The sequence below is a fragment of the Gossypium hirsutum genome, chromosome A09 (genome assembly GCF_007990345.1).
Source record: "Gossypium hirsutum isolate 1008001.06 chromosome A09, Gossypium_hirsutum_v2.1, whole genome shotgun sequence".
In the NCBI taxonomy this organism is placed as follows: domain Eukaryota; kingdom Viridiplantae; phylum Streptophyta; class Magnoliopsida; order Malvales; family Malvaceae; genus Gossypium; species Gossypium hirsutum.
The window spans coordinates 62,852,079-62,873,287 of record NC_053432.1 but is presented as its reverse complement, the minus strand read 5'-3'; the positions used below and the strand labels follow the sequence as shown (position 1 = coordinate 62,873,287).

The window sequence follows — 21,209 nt, the reverse complement described above, 5'->3', positions numbered from 1 at the left end:
AATGGAACAGTGGTTTCGGGACCACAAATCCAAGCTAGAAAGAAAATTTATTTTAATAGATTTATATGGTATGCATTATGATAGGAATGTCATATGAAAACTCTGATAAGAAAATTTTACTGATTATGTGCTTAATTACGGAAAGGACTAAATTGCATAAAATGAAAAAGTTGAATTCTAGTAGCTAGAAGGATCAATTAGCTATGGAATTCAAAACTTGAGGTCCTTATATGGTAGTTAGACTATTAATAAAATTTAGTAGATATTTTTGGATGATTCATCCATGGAAATTTAGAAAAAGGGCAACGATTAAATTGGAAATTGAATTAATTAAAATGTGATAATAGAAAATATCATTTTATTTTCATCATCTTCCCCAAAATTTGCATGGAAACCCTAGGAGAAAGAAAGGAAACTAATCAAGTTTAATTGGGTAAGTATTCTTATCCTGTTTTTAGTAATTGTTATATTTTTGAGATTATCCCGAATCTATATAGATTGGGGGCCAATTGGAAAAGTTATCAAAGTATAGAAATTTTTTCATGAATGAATATGTTGAATTTTGAAATTTATGGTAGAAAACGAAAGGTTTTTTATACATAAACAACTGTTACAAAGTGAATTTTGATGAAATTGTGATTTAGGGACTAAATTATAAAGTTATAAAAAATTGAAGAAAAATTCTGAATTTTTTGAAATGCATGTGCTGTAAAACTTATACTAAAATTTCGGTTAGGCTTAGAATAAGGATTAAATTGCATGAATTTTATTTTCCAAGCCTAGGGATGACATTGGAATTTAAGAAAAATTTAGGGGGAAAATGGTAATTTTGCCTAGAGTGTAAATTGAATATTAATTATATTAAATTGATAATTAAATTCATTTATATAGATTCGAATAACTCAAATTTGAAGCTAGATCGAGGAAAAGAGAAAGTTTAGGATTAATAGCTTTTCTTATACGAACTATTATCGAGGTAAGTTCGTGTAACTAAACTGTGTTTATTTTATGTCTGAATTGAATGTGGTATGTGATTATATGTGTAAATGTTATAAATATATGAAATAATCATATGTTTGATCTTGCCCGTAAAATATTAAGTTATGTTTGAATGATTAATTTTAATGGAGTTAAGTTCCGTTTGAATAATTGTAACACCACCTACCCGTATTCATTGCCAGAATAGGGTACGAGGCATTATTGTAGTTTACTGAACATTTTCAGATAATTCTGAGTCATTTATTATTCATATTTTGAAAGTAATCATACCGTCTCTCTATTGGGCCCTCAAAGCCCCAAACATACATTAGAAACCAACGGGAATTAAATCGGAATCATAGAATTTTTTATTTTTTTTTTATTTTTTGCAAAATCTTAAATTATATTTTCATCTAAGTACTTACCATTTCAATGCTCCTTATAATTAAATGTGTTACCATTCAATCAATAGCTTGACACTTGTCTAAGCGCCAAACAACATCATTGTTAGTATTCTTGCACATATTTCATATAAATTCAACATTGATATATCTATTTTCTCGACATATCACCCTTGAGTTTAATAATTGTCTTTACTTACATAATTTCCTTGTATCAACATATCAAAGATAATCATATATGTACATGTCATGAAACATATCATTCTCTTACCGTTTCTTCATAAGTATATATCATTCATTTCATTATATCAATATTTCATGCTCCATCATTTTCATATATTTTATGTATATTTATTCTGGTAATAGCTTATATCAAACTTAACATAAATTATATCCATGTACTTATGCTTATTTTGTTTATCTATCTTCATAATTATTTCATACAACTATTTTGTACATATATTTCCATATGACCAGTTCTTGTAAACATTTCACACAACCATTTCATATAGCCATTCGTCATCTGATACATATTACCTAAATATCAATTGTTCAATAGATGTCATAGCGTCTCCCATCCACGGTCTTATTTATCTTTAACATGATGCCATAGTGTCTTTCAACTATGGTCTTACTCATTTTCTGTCATGTTGCCATGGTATCTTTCAACCATGGTCTTATTCATTTCATGTCACGCTGCCATGGTACCTTTCAACCATGGTCTTATTCATTTCCCGTCATGTTGCCATGGTATCTTTCAACCATGGTCTTATTCTTTTCATGTCACGTTGCCATGGTATTTTTCAACCATGGTCTTACACATTTCATATCATGTTGCCATGGTATCTTTCAACCATGGTCTTACACATTTCATTTCAAAGAGCACACTCCCACGAACCTCATCTTTACAGCGAGATTACCAGTCCAGGCTAAATCCCCTGCAGCGACAATTACTCTAATGAGCTTGGATCTGAATTACCAGTCCAGGCTAAATTCAGACCCTAATTTGGATAACCCGTTCGGGCTAAATCCATTTTACACGTATTCTTCAGGAGGGCTATATCAGGATAGGATCACTCGTCCGGGCTAGATCCTTTTTACCGTCAATTCCTTTTCCAATGATCCATCGAATTCCATTCCATTCAACCGGGATTTATTTTCAATTTATATCGAGTATTATCAATATTTAATCAATTATCATGAACTGAACATTCAAATCATATTTTCATCACATAACCACATATTTCAAGTATTTAAAAATACAATTCAAGTTACACAAACTTACCTCATTGCTTGTTTGTGTTTATAATTTCATTAATCCGATATCCTTTCTTTTCCACGATCAAGTCTCGTATTTGAGACGTCCGGATCTTTATACATAAATTTGATCATCATTTTCATTCATTTCATATTCTAACGCATTTAATTAATGCTCTAGGCAAAATTACCATTTTACCCCTAAACTTTTAATTAATGACGATTTCATCCTTAGGGTCAGGAAAATAAAGTTCTTACAATTTAATCCTTATTTCCAGTTATTATTCTCATACATATTGATAACAGTCCATGAATTCTATAAAATATCAGAATTTTTCATAATTTCAACACTTTTCAATTTGATCCCTAAAACATGTTTTCCCCCGATCTTGAACTAAATTAATAATTTCATTCAATTTTGTAATTTAAATAATAAAATAATCCATTTCATGCAATTTGGTCATTTCTGATATTTTTATAAAATTTCCCATAAAATTTTACTTTTATTCAATTTAGTCCCTAAGCCGAAAATATGCAAATTAGCCATGATAGATGAATATTCATACATATTTTTCCTCCTCCTCCTTTCCATTCCACATCCTTAATTTATATAACATGCTATATGTAACATTATCAATAATTTCACCATTTACTTATGTGTATATTCAAAATTGTCCATTTGCATCATAGTCACTAAATTATTTATATCTTAAGCTACAGAATTTGAAATTAAGATCTACTAATTTTCCATGAAACTATACTCACATATATTATTTCCATAAAATTTTCATAATTTTTTATTAATCCAATAAGTACAGTTTATTCTTTAAAGTCACCCATGTTCTGCTGTCTAACAGTTTCGACCCTTCTTTACTAAAAATTAATTATCTCCTTGTACAGGATTCGAATGACGTTTCCGTTTATTTCTATTGAAAATATACTCATTCAGAATTCTAATAATATAAATTAAATTCAATAATTATTTTTCTCCAATTTTTTATGATTTTCCAAAGTCAGAACAGGGTAACCCGAATTCACTCTGACCTTGTCTTACAAAATTTATTATTTCTCATAATTAAAAATTCCATTTCTTACACCGTTTCTTTTATAAGAAACTAGACTCAATAAGATTAATTCCACATTTTTTTCATCCTCAAATTTGATTCCCAAAATTTATGGTGATTTTTCAAAGTTAGCCTACTGCTGTTGTCCGAAACTATTTTAGTGTAAGATATTAATTACCATGTTTATAACACCCTTATTTCCTTTCTCTACACTATTTTTCATCACTTTCTCTTATTTTCTCTTCACTAACATATCAAGAGCATAGGATCATATGTAAGGAAACTATATATTAACATCAATCCCATGCTTTTTCAATAATATCAAACTTAAAAATATATTGAAATCATTATGTTCTTACCTTGTTCTATTGATTTCAATCTTCATCTTGATTTTCTCTCTCCTTCAGCTTTCATTTCTTGAATCCAACTTGATATTTTAACTTCCCATAGCCTCCTTAACATTTTTCTCTCTTGGTAGCTATGGAAATTCTTTTGATTTTTTGATGAAAATGGTGAATTTTTTGTAGAAGGACCGAATTGTAAAAAAAAAGAAAGTTTCTTTCTTCCTTTCTCTTCATACGTTGGGTGCATGGGAAAAAGATGATGATTCTTCATCTTTCTTTCCTTATATATACTAAATAAAATAATAATAAAATAATAAAATATCATTTAAAAATTAAATTAAAATATTAATAAACTAATATTTATTTATTTATTTAACCTAAAATATCTCCAACATCATCATTGCTTTCTAGATTTCTCTCTCTTCCAATTAACCATTTTGCCCTTTATTATCTTTTAAAATTCCATCATTGAGTCATCATTTAATTTGATAAAATTGCAATTTACTCCCTCATAGTTCTTCACCTATTCAGTTTGGTCCTAATTCATCCATTTTCCTTAGTTTCTAGATCATTCCACTCTTAAAATATTTACACTATTGGTCCTTTAACTTTTTCATATTTACACTTTAACCCCTCAAATTTTGAGTATTTACTCTTGTGCAACAAAACTTTTCTCACTTTTACAATTTAGTCCTTTCTTGAATTAATATATCATAATATACTTCTCAATTTTGACATAACTTAGAATTTCCCTTTTTGTCACTTTATTTCCTTATTTTACTATATCAAGGATAATATCTTACTGTAAAAATTTATGGGGTATTACAATAATGAAATTCAATGAATATGTGATTTCCCGAAATGAATATGGTCCTGCATATGTTGCAGACAGATTATAGCTCGGACGAGCAATTCTGTTGAGCCCTCTCGAACATCCTGTTATATAGTTCCTGTGAGCAACCTGATCGGTAGTGATTTTGCATGTGTTGCACATTACCGTAGCTCTGTGTGAGCGTCCTGTTACATGATTTGATCAGTTGTGATCCAGCATTTAATGCGGACACAAATGCAGCTCTACGTTAGTGTCCTAATATAGGCTCTTACGGGCTTCTTTAAGTGGCTCTCTTGAACTTCCTGTTACCTTATCCGATGCTCTCTAATATTATCTCTTCAGAGATATCTGATAAGCTTTACGAGCTCCCTGAATAAAACTCTTATGAGTTTACTGATTAGCCCGGATAAGTGTCCTGTTACATGATTACAAGGCTCATTGAGCATCCTGATATGTGGCTCGAGAGTGTGCTTCCTGAATAAGTGCCCTACTGGGTACCCCTGATTATGAATTGATGAATTACAGATTTGTACACCTTGAGTGCACTGTTTGAGTATCCATCGATATTTCAATAATTTAACAGATAAAACTCTCGACATGAGAAAAATGATGAGATAAATAGAAATATGCCTTGAATGCTTTTGAATTATTTGATGAAAGGTTTTATGATGAGCTCATCTATGCTTATTTGATGTACAAATGTATTACATGACTAACTAGCTTTATTGAGTATATGTGTTTAGGTAAACTTGTCAAATTGATGAAAAGCATAATGCTTAACATTAATAAATGTAATTGGTTAGTTTTAACTCCTGCTATACGAACTTACTAAGCATTAAATGCTTACTAGGTTTTATTTTCTCTATTTTATAGTGCTCGGAAGCTCACGAAGGTTGGAGATCGATTAGAGCATCCACTAACTTGTTTTGGTATAAATAATAAACTTATTTTGGTATAATGGCATGTATAGGTGACTTGGCCATTGTTGGCATATAAATGTGGTTTGTAAACTAGCCATTGGAATGGCTAGTAATGATTTGTTTTGGTATATTTATAAGGTTATATTATGACAAATACCTATGTGTTAAGTTTATTAAGTATGGTTGATCAAGTTATGCTTAACATATAAGTTAAACAAGGGTAAGAATATAAACATGAATGCATATGATAAAATATCATATTAGATGTTAGAATTGGCTTGGATTTAATGCTTGAATTGGCTGGTATATACTTGTAAGTTTTGGTGTAAGTTATTGGCAAATTTGGGTGAGAAATAAAGCTAGGAAATGGCTTTATTTTGTCCACACGGGTAGACGCACGGGCGTGTGTCTGAACCGTGTGTGACACACGACCTCGCACATGGATATATGGTTTGGCCGTGTGTCTCCTGCATATTAAATTTGAGAAACAGAATGCTCAGAATTAAGCACACGGGCAGCGACACAGGCGTATGTCTCAGCTGTGTATGCTACACGGCCCAAAACACAGGCGTGTGTCTTTGCCGTGTGAAACCTGCACTTAATTTTGGAAAAAATTAAATTAACCATACGAACTAGCACACGAGTGTGTGGTTAGTCGTGTGGCACAAGTCAGAGAGTTACAAGGGGTCGAACACGACCTGCAGCACGGGCGTGTCCCTTGACCACACAGGCATGTGTGCCCTGCATTTAGGAAAAATTTTAAAAATTTCATGAAAAATTCTTTGAGTTCCTAATTTAGTCCCGACTCGATTCCAATGTTTATATTAAGCTTCGAAGGTCCATTCAAAGGAAAATATGATTAGTTTTAGATCTGAATAGTAATAGACATGAATTACATGGAATTATTTTATGAACTCTAGTAATGCTCCGTAAACCTGTTCCGGCGACTGATATGGGTTAGGGGTATTACATTTATGCATGCTTGTATGGTTAATAGTGAATAATTATATGTTGTTATAAATGGTTAAATGTTGTATGTCATGTAAATGGGATTGTGGTGCCTTGGAAGGCATATTGGATTGGTTTGAATATGGTGTTATGTTTGAAATTGAAATTGTTGGATTAAGGTGTCAAATGTGGCATACTGGTTAGGCACTTAGGTTTATTGTTATAATTATATTTTTGGCATGATATTGATATTTTTGAATTGGGTGAGAATTGATATAATGTGTTGCTTATGGCGTAAGTGAATTAGGTTTAAAAGCTTGTTGTGGAAGGTTTCTACAGGTAGACATGGTCTGCAACAGGGCCTGACACATGGCCGTGTGCCATACATGGGCATATGGCATGGCTATGTGGTCAATGCATTTTGGGTTTTAATAGATGCATAGCTTCTCATATGGTTTGGCGACACGACCGTGTGAATGCTTACAGGTTTTACAATTTTATATACATGACAACAATTTGTTACATGGTCTGGAGTCACAACCATGTGACTTGTATTACATGGTCTGGATTTTTGTACACGGTTTGCCCACATGACCTCAGCCTTTCCACATAGTCAGGGGACACGGCTATGTGACCCCTGTTTACAAATTGTTCCTATCTTTTTATATTTATTTCAATTTGAAGCCTATTTGATACCGTGTTGATTTTAAACTTTCGTAAGCTTGGCATAGACCCGAATTTGGTTGTATTGTATGTTTTACTTGATTATATATGAATAAATTTATATTGAATGGAGATTTTGGATTATGAAATGTAATTAAATGTTCTGTATTTGCTTGTAGTACCTTATTGCTTGGGTCCGACGACCGAACCTGGTATAAGGTGTTACATGGCCATTGCGCACATAATCGTTTATGGAGATCAACTGATTAAATGTAGCTCATCTAAACCACTTGAACTAGTCCAATTCATGGAACACATAGAGAAACCCCTCTATCTACTCGAAGCCTTGGTGGCCCAGTGAAACTCTTTAGTAAAACTTAAGTTACCATGATGAATATTTGTAATCTTAAAGGATATTGTAAAGCGTTTAAATCCTTTAGAATTCTCAAACTTGTAGATAGGCTTAATCCTGATTGTTTATGTAATTTAACTTGTGTTGTTGGATTTGCGGAAACTCACTTATAAATAAAGGTTTTCTCATTATTTGTAACCATCCCATTATAGAGTAATCAAAATACTTTTGAGAGCATTTACTCGAACATCTCATGTGCGTTGCTTTCTTGTGGCTTTTTTGTTTATTCGTTGCTTCATTGCCTTTGAGTTTGCTTCTGCTGAGTTCAGCGCCTTATAGTATTTCCTTTATGAATTCTCACTTTTCGAGAGTTAGGCTAACTTAGGCAATTTTGGAGTAAAAAAATCATTTAAGACCGCAGAGTTCGCCAGACTAAAGTTCTAACTCGTGATATGCAATTAGAGATTCAATTATGTATCCAAAAAGAAATTAAAATAAAATTTAATCCATTTATAAACATGTCCATGGCGGGTTGGTTTCAATGACATTTTCATGCCTCTTCTTGAAAAAAAATTAATTTTTTTTATATTACTAGTAATTATATATTGTATAAATATAAATTTATTAATAATATTTAATTTGAAAAAATTCCGGTCTAACTCAAAAGTTTTATGAGATATGGAATTCATATTTCAAGTTACATTGCATTGAACAAATACATGATGAAAATACCATATATAGTCCGATCCTAATCAATTCCATCCTTTTGAAGAACACCGCTAATTGCAATTTGTTAAAAAGTTTAATGGGATCCAACTCTAAATTACATCTCATTCATGAATTTCGCTGGATTGGGATGAATTTGTCAATTTTATAAAGTATGGGAACCAAATTCTTATAAATTAAAATAAAGAAATTAATTTCTCAATTTTCATAAAGGAAAGAGATAAAATTTATCATTTAATCAATTACTATTTAAACAAAAAAAATTATAATTAAAATCAAATAAAAACATTTTAGAATAATTAGAACTCGAACTGAATGGATCTAAATTTAATAATTTTGGTACTTGAACTTGGCTTCAATTTCAAATTGGTACTTCAGGGTTTTTTTTGGGTCCAATTAGTTACCTAAACTTGACTCTTTGGTTCAAATTGGTATAGTTCAAATAAGTTATTTAACGTAAGAACTAATTTGGAAAAAAAAAAGCCAAATTCAAACCGATATGAATAAAAAAGTCAAGTTTAGATATCAAATTGGACCGTAAAGTCAAGTTCAAGTACCTTGAACAAAAGAAAACCTTTAGGTGCTAGTTTGAACCATGAAGCCAAATTCAGGACCAAAATGTCTATTTACCCATTTTTAATAATATCATATCCGAAACTTGACCCGAACTAAAAACTATAAAAATCAAAAACCAAATTAATGGGAGCGTGAACTTTCCTCCCACTATTTTTAGTCAAACGATCAGATAAACAAACCCTTAATCCACCAGTTATATTATTCTTTTATTTATTTAATTTCCCCCTTTTATTTATTTATTATTATTTTTTAAACCCACACTCTATCCCGCTCACTCCACTGACTCTCTCTTCCTTTTTCTCGAGAAAATCAGAAAAAAAAAACCATAGCAAAAAAGAAAGAATTTAAAGACCAAACATTTCCTTCATTTCTTCTTTCTAAGCTCTAAGGGATGTTTCTTCTTTGAGCTTAGAAAAAGAATCAGGTCAATGTTTAAATCTTTATTAATTAATTCTTCAAAATGCCCATTGGCTAAAGCTTCTTTTTCTTTCTTCTTTTTTGTTTTCTTCTTTTTATTGTTTGAATTTCAATGTATAATGCTTCATTAATCTCCAGATCGATTTGGGTTTACTTCAATTTTTTTGACTCTTTTAGGGAAATGGGTGTTTTAACAAAATGTGGGTTTTTGTTCTTTTTTTGTTTCTTGGTTTTGAGGATCCTGAACTTCATATTTGGAACATTATTTAGAAATAAAATCTGTTTCCCTTTTTTATTTGTCAAGTTTTCTTGTACATTGTTGTTGATTATTATTTGTTTCAAATGGTTTTTGAATTTTTCACGTGTTACCCTTGATTTCTCTTTGTTTTAGAAACTAAAACCAAAAGAAATTTGGAAACATTTCAGATCTATGTTTTGTTTTAGATTTCATATTGTTCTTAAAGATTTCATATTCAATGTTAGATTGGTTTCCTTTTAGCAAACTTCTTTTTTTTTTTTTGAAAAAAAAATTTGGCGTTTGATTTGTCTGTTCTGTTCTTTCTTTGAGAGGGAACAAGACAAATTTTTTTAAATGTGTTCATATTTCTAGTTTTTAAACTTATGTTCTATAAACGATAGGTGAAATGGGGATTTCTTTAGAGCAAAACATTGAAACATGACAAATTTATCTTAAAAAAAACTTGAATGGAGAACAAGTATGTGGTTTAGTAAAGTTATGGTAATTTCATATTCAAATCTGATAGAACAACCTAGAAGAGTCCAAGAAAACATGGTTTGAAAGACATTATTTTGAACAATGTACCAATGTATGTTCTTGTTTTGAATTTGAAGCATCAAATGTTCTTCTTTGTTGTCACAATGTTACCTTATCTACCTTATAGGTTTCGTTTAAGACATTACCATATGTTTAACCAAACCACTCTATGTTTTAATAAGACCTTGTTGTTTGATCTCCTTATTATGATATTCATTTGGTATGGTTTTCACCATGGATGCAGGTTTCATTTTTGTAGATTCATTTTACTGCTCTGTGTTGTGAATTTTCCGGAAATTGTAAATATGAGGAAAGAAAACGGAGTTTCCGCTAATGTTGGTGCACTTAACGGTCGAATCACACGTGCTCGAGCAGCTACATTGCGTGCTTCCGGACAGTTGCCGTCTCTCAATGCACCTAAGCAACCAGATCAGAAACGGGTTTCACGAGCCAACACAAAAAGATCGGCCTTGGATGAAAACCACAATGCTGGTCTTCAGCATAAGAAGAGAGCTGTTCTTCAAGATGTCACAAATGTTTGCTGCAATAATTCATATAAGAGTTGCATTAATGCAACCAAAATCCAGGTTGACATTCCATCCTTGATTATACTATCACTTTAGCTGTGGTCTTATATATGTATAGTTCTTTAGAAATGTTACGATATGCGTATTTGATCCGTATCTGCTTGGATACTGTTTATAGTTTCACCTATTACTTGAGATTTACAACTTCAATACTGCCAGGCTAAGAGCAACAAGCAGGCTAGGAAAGGGGCAGCTAATTCGTCTAAAGTGGCACCGGATGTGGCAGCACAAGTCCAGCCAACTCGAGCCAACTTACAAAAAGAAGACAAGCAAGGGCTTGCAAAAATTGAACCTAAATTAGAAGTTACATGCTCGGTTAATTTGAAAGAGGATGCTACTCTTCCGTTAAATAGCACAAATGAAGGTGTGTTTTACCGTTGGCTTTCAAATCGAAGTTCAGCAATGCCTTCAAAATCCCAAAGTCGTCCTCGAAGAAATGGTTAGCTTTCTCCTTCACCCTTACATCCAAAGTTAATGGTAAAGGTCATATGCAAGGATGCATACACATTAAGTTCTGTTAGCATGGGAGTAAGGACATCTATAATGCCAATCAATACACAAAAGCTAGCCTTATAAATTAAGTGTTTTAGTTCATTGTATTATCTATAGCTCTAAAGATTAGGAAGGGCAGAGTTAGAAATGTAGATGTTCATCTCCTAGATAAGAGAACCATTTTCTGGAGGTTTGTCCACAATTAAGTAAATCGACATTGTATAGGGTAAAATGTTGAAGGAGATACCTGAAAAGCCATGGTTGAAGGAGGATTCGTTTACCTGATGTAAATGCATCTGCGGCTTTGTTCTGTTAGCCAACCCCGAATATCCATTTCTAGCAATATGTACATTGCATTTCTTGCTTTGTGGCTGCAAATACTGACATTTTTGAAATGGTTACTGCAGGGAAATTTAGCTTTTCTGGGACGTCGATAACACCTAGCTACCCGGATTTTGTCGACATTGATTCGGATAAGAAGGACCCTCAACTGTGCAGCCTCTATTCCCCTGAAATCTATAATAACTTGCGTGTTGCTGAGGTATGTGCTATGCATGTCATTCTTACCTTTGTTTCACTTTGATGTTCCCATTTCGAGTTAATGCCCCTCTCAGTTCTACTAAAGAACTAATGGATTTCATTCCCTTGATCATTAAAATTAGTAACATGATTACTGTCTCAATCTATGTCTAAATTGTGAGACTTGGGAGCTAAGTTACTATGACTATTATTCTTGAAGTACCAATGTCCAACACTTGCATCAAACTCATCTATATGGGGATTTGACCTCCAAATACATGTATCCAACACTCATACCCGAACCTGTGTAACTTACTTGGGGTGCATACAGTGTATGCATCCATCTCATGGTGCATATAGCAATTCTTGGTCCTATTATGACTTCATTTGTACCCGAATCCTTAGGTTGAACTTTTGATCTTTGCATTTGGTTAAAGCACTTTTGTTCTTCAGCTCGTCCGCAGGCCATATCCTAATTTTATGGAGACGATACAGCAGGATATCACTCAAAGCATGCGGGGAATTTTGGTTGATTGGCTTGTGGAGGTCAGTTTAAAACTGTTTAATCACTTAAAAACAGATTATGTTGTTCCTACTCTTCATTTTTCTTAACATGCTCGTGTTTGACATTTATACGTGTACATACTTGTATATCATGCTCACATCGTGATCAATGGTTTCAGGTATCTGAAGAATATAAGTTGGTGCCTGACTCACTTTACCTCACAGTGCATCTCATTGATTGGTTTCTCTCTAAAAATTACATTGAAAGACAAAGACTTCAACTTCTTGGGATCACTTGCATGCTAATAGCCTCGTAAGCTTTTGCATCTACATTGTTTCGAATCTTCATTTTTTTATCGGACACATATTTGGATGTGGATTTTGGGATATATGACTCTCCATACACCCAAAAACCGAAACTTATACCCAAATCCGAGTACCATAGTCATCATAAAATAACATCTGCATTTGCTTTCCTATCGTGATTCTAACATCGATATTCTCTTTGAACTTGAAGCAAGTACGAAGAAATATGTGCACCTCGTGTCGAGGAGTTCTGCTTCATCACAGACAACACTTACACTAAAGAAGAGGTATTGTTTTGCATGTAGTTTTTTAAGTGCCTTGTTCTTCAAGTTTCCTTATCCGACATTTAAATCAACGTATATCCAAATACGGGTCACATGTAACTGTATACCCGATTCTCCGAATTCAAGTAACATAGAGAAAACACGAGCCTACTGAAGTTAAAGATACGGACTACTACATTATTCTTACTATTTCTGGTTATTGTTTGCAGGTGCTAAAAATGGAGACTAAAGTATTGAAGTATTTTGGTTTTCAAATATTTGCACCTACTGCAAAAACGTTTCTCAGGTAATTTATTTCAGTTCAATCCAGATATATCCCAATGTATTCTTGAAATATGACATATTTGGTTTCTCTCAATTTCAGTATTGAGCAATTAGTCCTTTCGAGAAAATCAGAACAATTTAATCCTTGTTAATTTCAAAAGTGAGTAACTAAAGTCAATTATTCATAATGGTAATGTTTTGGCCAGTTATATATATTTTTATTACTATAACAAATTTAACCCGCTAAGTTTACACATTTATGGGATTAATTGTCCTTAGTGTTTACTTTTGAAATTAACGGGATTAAATTGCTTCAAAATTTTAAGAGGGATCACCTTGCTCAATACAAAATTAAGAGGGACCGAAAAGGTGTTTTTACCCTTAATTTTTCCTAAATCTTATTTTCTTGCATAAATTTCTGGGTTTTTTCAGGAGATTCTTAAGAGCAGCACAAGCCTCTTACAAGGTAATACCAACTAGGAAATAGAACAAGTCTCAATTCAGGGTAGAGCCAATTTCAAGCTTGAATTTGACTCGGTTGATAACTCGAGTTATATTATCAATTTTCTTTTTTTTAAACATATGACTTGAGTTTAATTTATCAAATGCAGAGCCCCAGCATAGAAATGGAGTACTTGGCAAATTATCTAGCGGAACTGACATTAATTGACTATGAATTCTTGAATTTTGTTCCTTCAATCGTGGCTGCCTCTGCTGTATTTCTTGCCAGATGGACTTTGGATCAGTCATCTCACCCATGGGTCAGCCATTCTTTTCCTCTTCATTTGCCGTGATTAAAAAACCGTATCAGATAAGTCGGTTCAATTCTTTTGAAGAAAACACTGAAAATTTTTTGTAATGTTTTGGGCATAATCTGTCCAACTCGGTTGGCTTGGGTCAACAATTTAATTTAAATGATTTAACATATATTTTTATTTAAATTTAAGGTTAAATTATTAAAATAATTTTTTTTGTTTTCCTTAGGTTACATTAACGTGTTGTAGCGTAAACTACTGTTAACGGTGTATGTAATAGTAAGCTGACGGGACAGGTTAAATCATTATTTTAACAAAAAAATTTAGGTTAAATTATACAATTGGTCACTATATTTTTTCGTTTTAAGCAATTTTTTTCTTTCTTCTCCATCTCTTTTAACGTAAAAGAAAAAAAATTAAATTGCTTAAAATGAAAAAAAATATAGTAACCAACTGTATAATTTAACCTAAATTTTTGTATGAAATGATGATTTAACGTGCCACTTTATTATACCATTAATGACAATTAACGCTTAATGGTTAAAATGTTACAATACGATAATGTATGTGACTAAAATGTAATTTAAGGTAAACAAAAGTATTATTCTGATAGTTTACCCTTGAGTTTAATTATAAAAACGTATTAATACATTTTTAAATATTTTATTATGTTTAAGTAGTAAAGTGAGTTATTCATTAAAAGTTCTATTTTGGCCTTTTAACCGAATTTTAGAGTAACTTTATTCATATTAAGTTCTCATTTTTGTGCAGAATTCAACTCTTGAACACTATACGGCTTATAATCAATCTGATCTGAAAACCACAGTTATTGCATTGCAAGATTTACAGTTGAACACCAAAGGTTGTCCTCTAAGTGCTATTCGCATGAAATATAGGCAACAAAAGGTAATTCTTCCATTTTTCTATATAATCGTATCTCTCTCAAAATACCCATATTTGAATCCGAGTAGCATAGTTGATACGAGAGCTGTAAACAACATTTCATTCTCCTATATGTTAACTAATGAGGTTTGTTGTTGATACCAGTTTAAATCCGTGGCAGCCTTAAGATCTCCGAAACTGCTTGAAACACTGTTTTAAAGGGCGACTTACAAAGGGGGACTGCTAACAGATAAAAAGAAAACACAATTTTCAGGTGGTTTGAATTCTAACATAATTTTAGAGCTTCAAAATCTTTGTTTAGGGTTCTTCCAGTAACTGTAATTTTTTTTTGTCTTATTAATCATCTGCCGTGACAGATAGATTAACTGTGTTTAATTGTAATGTTTGTAAGAGAATGAGAAATTTGTAAAACGGCTTAAACGTAAGGTCAACTTCTTGCTATAATGTTCTTTAGGTTGTAGGATATTGTCGTCATTTGGTTATTTTTTTAAAATAAATTATATTTAAAAGTATAAAAAGATTAAATATTTATTTATCCTTGAGTTTTGTACCTAAAGTTGTAAAATGTTACATAGCTGGGTTCAAAACTTTTGCAAAAAACTAATAAAAAAATTCAAAAAATAACTTATTAAAATCCTTAATTTATTAGATATTAGAAAATTTTTAATTAAATTATTTTCTAACAATGCATATGTTGAGGATAAATTCAGTTTAAGCAAGGAATAAGTAAAATAATGAAAAAATTGAAATAATCAAACATAAATATTTTATGTGAAAAAATTCTTTCAAAAAGAATAAAAAATTACGGACAAAAATAGTTTTACTAAAACAACAAAAAGAAAGAATACAAGAGATGGTGATAAAACTAAATCTAAAACTTGTAAAAATTAATATTTGAATGTGTTATGGGCTAATTTTTTAGGGTGAAAAAAAATCTATTTATAAGCTTAAATTTGTAGAATAGGAGGCATATTAAAACAAATAAAAAATTGCAAAAGAGTCAACAGTTACGTTTATATTATTTCAATCATTAATGTACCAAATCTAAAATTATTTTATAACAAAATAAAATTCAATGAAAATCAGTAGGTAAAACAATGTGCAAAAAAATTAAAAAAATTCAAGATCCAGAAAAGAAATTGAGAGTTGAAATACACAACAAACAGATTGAAGCTATTAGTGTGGAGGAAGGAGAATTTATTTGAAGGATTGCCTCTCGAGAACAAATTGCGAGCTTCTTGGACTTGGATTGGATGATGTATAAAAATTCTAACCACAGCAACAACAGCATTCGCATGTCTCGTAACAGCAGCAGCAACAAAAAAGTGCAAACAAACTGCACCAGATTCACCCATTTCAAACTCCATTATTTTATAAACATAAAAAAAAAAAAAACCATCTCAAGGATACTCCTTGTAAGGTATCTGTCTCAAAAGATAAGTCTGGAAGGAGATTAACTCTTTTAGGAGAAAACTTTGAAGGATTATTCATCCGACTGATTCCCCTATAATTAAAGATATTATTTTTTTGGGAGGTTTTGTCTTTTCTGATTTACCGAGAGTTAATGTGCCGTGAATAGCTGCTCTGAAAGCTTGATTCATAGAGTTGAGGAGCACCTTGGTTGGTGGACTTATAAATAATTATGGAACTCACTCGGACAAATGAGAACTCGATTATTTATAACCCTCGGTTTGGTGGTTTGAGTATTATAAGTATATCAATCGCAGTGCACCTGGCTTTATGAACTAGACCTTTTAAATAACTTCTCATGGTACGCTAACTCTTAGCAAAGAACAGGAAACAAAATCACCCACTAAGATAAAACACCTTTGATTGTTGGGGAATTAATTCATTTCCTAACAAATTATACTTTAAAGATCTCTCTTGAAAGAATCAACCTCTTTCAAGAGATGATTTTTATTTTCAAAATGAATAATACGAGTACATACGATATTTTTAGTATAATTTAAAAAATAAAAATAAAAACAAACCAGGCATAGAGGAAGCCTTTGTCGTCGTGGCGTTTTTTAACCTCTTCATAATATGAAATCTGTTGTGGAGATGGTGCTTTCATTTTTTCCTTTTTCTCTGTATGATTTATTTCATACAAATATAGTGAAATATGGATGGAAAACAGTTGCCTGTAGAAATTTATAGGGGAAAATAGAGAGGGAGGGAACTTTAATGTTAGCTCTTAGTTAGAGACCTTTTTCCGACGTAAATTTTTCTACGACGGCTAAAATTGAATTATATATATATAAATAATATGTAAATTTGTTATTATATTAACTTTTATAAATTAATTAAAAATATCTACTTATTAATATAAATGTATTTCTTTTGGGTTAACTACAATTGTTATGATTTGAGATTAATTTTAACGAGTAGAAAATAATATTCAGATAAAGCTATATATTCATCTGTTTAAGAAATGGTATTAATTTACAATATATATATATATATTCACCCCAAAAAAAAATGGTTTTAATTAAGGAGGTAGTTAGTACTTATGGTAGTTAGAAGCTCAACTACAAACCTCTTTCATTAAATCATTCATTTAATTTTTGGGTCTTACCTCGCTTTAAAGAAAATAAAATAATTCCAAGCCTAAGTTCTTAAAAAATAATAAAATATTTAAAAATGTTATTTTTATGATTAAATTTAAATAATAAAAATTAATTTAAATTTAAATTATACCATATCATGATAATTAAAAAAAGTCTTTATTCAAGTTTCAACGTTGACAGATTTAAATATTTATTAGCCGGATTTAATAAAAATGTTGATTTTAAAAATATATTTAGGGTTTTGGGTCAATTTCTAAGATATTTAGGAAAATAAATCGATTTTGTAATAATTATTTAATTTTATAAATAAAAGAATTATTAATTAAAAATATGAGTTGAAAAAAGAAAACTTAAATAGTATATTTATTAATTAAAATAAAAAAGCTTGAAACATCATAAAATAAAAAGAATTCAAATTTACTTAAAATCACTCATCTAACCAAATGAGTATACTAAAATTAGTGATTAAAAATACAAGTAAAGCTTGAACAACATGAAATAAAAATACAAATCTGAGTATGAATGGAACTAAATCCGAGATTAAAAGATAAAACTACTAATATTTAACTACCTAACCAAAGAGGTTGATGTGTTAAAAAATTAGAAAATGCGTTGTGTAAGACATATTTTTAGCAGAAAATGCTTCTAGAGGAACGCATTTTTTGTTTCTCTCTCCAAAATCAATCTATTGCGATAAATATTTCAGAAATCGATATTTTTTTTCAAATTTGACTACATTTATTGATTCCTTTAAAAATAGTTTATTTTGAAGAAAAATTAAATAAAAATCGAATTCAGTTATAAATTTTGTTTATCTTATTTTACTTTTTTTATATGAAATATTTAAATAAAATATGTTTAAAGATTGAATGGGAGCCTAAGGAAGATTCATTTATAAATATTTTTACCATTCAATCAATGATATTCTTGTATAATTTTAATTTTGTTATGAAATAAATATTAAAGAAAGTAAAAGAATAAAAAAATTGAGAGAACAAAAGAGAATGTATGAAGTTTATTGGTGAATGAGATTTTACAATAATTTTTCAAAGTGTATATTTATAGATATAAGTACATATTATATAAACTTTTACTTCTAATAAATATAAAAGGTTTAATGTATTATCAAACTTATTTTTATTTCGATGGATATAGATAAAATATTCATAATAAATTTTGATTTTAATTTTTCTTTTTTTAGATATGTAATTGGCAGGGGTGAATTAGGGACTGCCCTTTAATATTGTAAAATTTCATTTAAACTTTTTTGAGTTTTCAACAGTGTCCGAGTCAGAAATTTTTTTGGGTGAAATTAAATTATATATTTTTACAGAGGTAAAGTGCAATTTTATCATTATTAATTTAAAATTTTATAAATTTTAAATGATTTAAATGTAAATTTTTTAATTTTAGGAGGGCTGGGCCTGCCAGCCCCCTTGCTCCGCATTCAAAATATTTTATTTTTATTTTATAATTAGTGTTTAAAAATATGATAAATTTGTGTTTGGCATCTCAAAACTTTCCAAAGTTTTTATTTTATTTTATAGAATTTAAAAATTTTATATAATAAATTTAGTAACATTTTTAGTTCAATTTAATAAACTAATACAAAATAGTATCTAAATATTAATTAACTAAAAAATAAATTCCGATAATTATAATATCTAATACCAATTGAGCATTTAACTTATTTTACTTTTCTTGGATTTATATAAATATCCTAACCCGCTCAACATTTTTGGCTTCATCTGGTGGTGATGGGTACACTTAGAAATTTATGTTTATTTAATTGAAAATAAATTTTAAAAAAAATGATTTCTGAAAATTTAATTTTTCTTAAAATAATAGATATTGTTTTTTTGAGTATGGTGATATATTTTATTAAAAACAAAAAAGAGACAGAAACAACAAGAAAAAATTAGAGAGTTAAAAGACTATTATCATAAACAATATTATTCCTAAAATCACCGCTATTAAAAATGTGGTAACTAGTAATAATGAAATCGTATTCTAGACTACTTCGTTTCTTTCACGCCCTCCCATATTGAGAAATAAATATTTGAAACTTGATTTTATAAAGAGCTGATCAATAGAGAGATTTACAATGCTTCTTCAAAATCTATATTTATAGACCTAAGAAATATAAACAAAATAAAATTCTACTTCTGATGAATATTAAAATATTAAAGTAAACCAAACTTATCTTAATTTGAATAGATATCCACTTTATAACATAAATAAAATTATTAATATTTATTTATAGACCATTTTTTATTATTTTTGTTTCGAATTAAATCAATATTACATTTTACATTTTACTTGTTTAATCGTGCTGGTGTTGCACGCCATACACATAAAATTTACTTCTAAAAACTTCCTAGAAGTTAAAATTTTAAGTTTCTTAAAAAATTGGGTTAATTTTTGACTTAAAAAAAATTTCTCTTAAAAAATAATTTATTTAAAAATATTTTTATCTCAAAAATACTAATCCCAATAAATAAAACTTAAGGCTTTCTCAAGAAAACAAATAAAATGCAAGGAAGCTAATGATAATTAAAAGGTAGCATTGGCGAAAAATGAAGTTTTGACTGGAGTAGGTTTTAAGGCAGCAATAGTAGAGTACAACAAACAGAGACCATTAAGAGATGCAACATAGAAGCAGTTTTAAAGCAAACCAAGCGGATTTAAGCATATTTTGTACACTATTAGATTATTAGTGGAGTTTTTAAACTTTATAAATAAGATTAAGAAGTTGACAAGTGTCCTATAAATATATAAAAAAATATTAAAAAAAAAGATATGTGTCAATTTTACACTGTCAATGCACTCGTTCATGTTAAATAATACTAAACATTATAATATTTTTAACAATTAAAATTAAAAATTTATTATAATGTAATAATATTAAACTTAATTCAAATTAATTTTTATAAAAAATAAAATTATTCATAAATGTATATTTTCAAAATTTTGGCTTATAATTTTTAAAATAATATATTAATTTATAGGAAAATAGCATATTTTTCGTTGATTAACTTGTTTCTCATAAAACAAAACATTTTCCATGAATCAATAAAACTAGAAGGAAAATAAAAAAGAACAAAGAAAAAAACAAGGACGAAGACGTAAATAAAATAAATAAATATAAATGAAACATCGAATCAAGGAAATTTGATATTTGAAGCGAATGTGAATGACAACTTTGAAGTCATTATGTCGGCAGTGACTTACGGTTAGTTATCCGGAAAAGGAGTGGATGCAATTAATATTGCTAAGGTCAGTGGATAAGGCAGCCCGTGATGTTTCAATCATCTCGCATAATAAAAATACCCTTTTTTAGAAAAAAAACCCTTAATTTCGTAATTTCTATATTCATTTTACAATGTAAAATATATTTGGGGTTCATAATGTCATCTTTAAATTCAAATCTCGTTCTTTTCTTGAAAGTGTAATGACATTTAAAAACAACATAAATAAATAATAAAATAATAATTCAAAACTAATAATTATAACAATATATAACAATATATATAAAACAAATTAATTTAAATTAATCATATATATTTATAATTTTATATATCTCTCTATTTATATTAAAGTTTTTACTAAATTGGATGCTACAAGTCAAATAGATATCAACTCAATCGAGTAATGCTAAAAATATTTTTACTTTACAGAGTATGTTATATTATATCTACTAATATTGAACCCTTTATAAAATTTGGTGTCACGAGTCAATTGAACATCAATTCAGTTTGTAATAATAAAAATGCTC

General features: G+C 29.7%; 1 protein-coding gene and 1 long non-coding RNA gene across 3 annotated transcripts; one reads left to right on the top strand and one right to left on the bottom strand.

Moving 5' to 3' along the window:
• Positions 1-9,194: 9,194 nt before the first annotated feature.
• Positions 9,195-15,330, top strand: LOC107891686 (cyclin-A2-4). Of its 2 annotated transcripts, none has more exons than XM_016816543.2 (12): positions 9,195-9,485; positions 10,498-10,840; positions 11,000-11,279; positions 11,740-11,873; positions 12,305-12,397; positions 12,535-12,668; positions 12,873-12,948; positions 13,155-13,231; positions 13,642-13,675; positions 13,821-13,970; positions 14,736-14,870; positions 15,012-15,330. In XM_016816543.2, exons 2-12 carry the CDS (start codon positions 10,559-10,561, stop codon positions 15,063-15,065), a joined length of 1,449 nt encoding a protein of 482 aa, XP_016672032.2. In that variant the 5' UTR covers positions 9,195-9,485; positions 10,498-10,558; the 3' UTR covers positions 15,066-15,330. The 2 variants fall into 2 exon arrangements, with proteins under 2 accessions (XP_016672032.2, XP_016672033.2); XM_016816544.2 differs by lacking the exon at positions 9,195-9,485 and adding an exon at positions 10,007-10,305.
• Positions 15,331-15,863: 533 nt separating this feature from the next.
• LOC107891687 (uncharacterized) lies at positions 15,864-17,085 on the bottom strand. Its single transcript, XR_001682280.2, has 2 exons — positions 16,859-17,085; positions 15,864-16,203 (listed from the first exon to the last, which is right to left on the bottom strand). It is a non-coding gene; the product is annotated as an uncharacterized lncRNA (long non-coding RNA).
• Between the last annotated feature and the right edge of the window lie 4,124 nt (positions 17,086-21,209).

What these genes read in the sequence shown, in the direction of transcription:
- LOC107891686 (XM_016816544.2), top strand. An exon ending in TGGTTGATTGGCTTGTGGAG is followed by an intron (nt 12,398 to 12,534) that starts GTCAGTTTAAAA and finishes CAATGGTTTCAG; the next exon opens with GTATCTGAAGAATATAAGTT. An exon ending in CAGCACAAGCCTCTTACAAG is followed by an intron (nt 13,676 to 13,820) that starts GTAATACCAACT and finishes TATCAAATGCAG; the next exon opens with AGCCCCAGCATAGAAATGGA.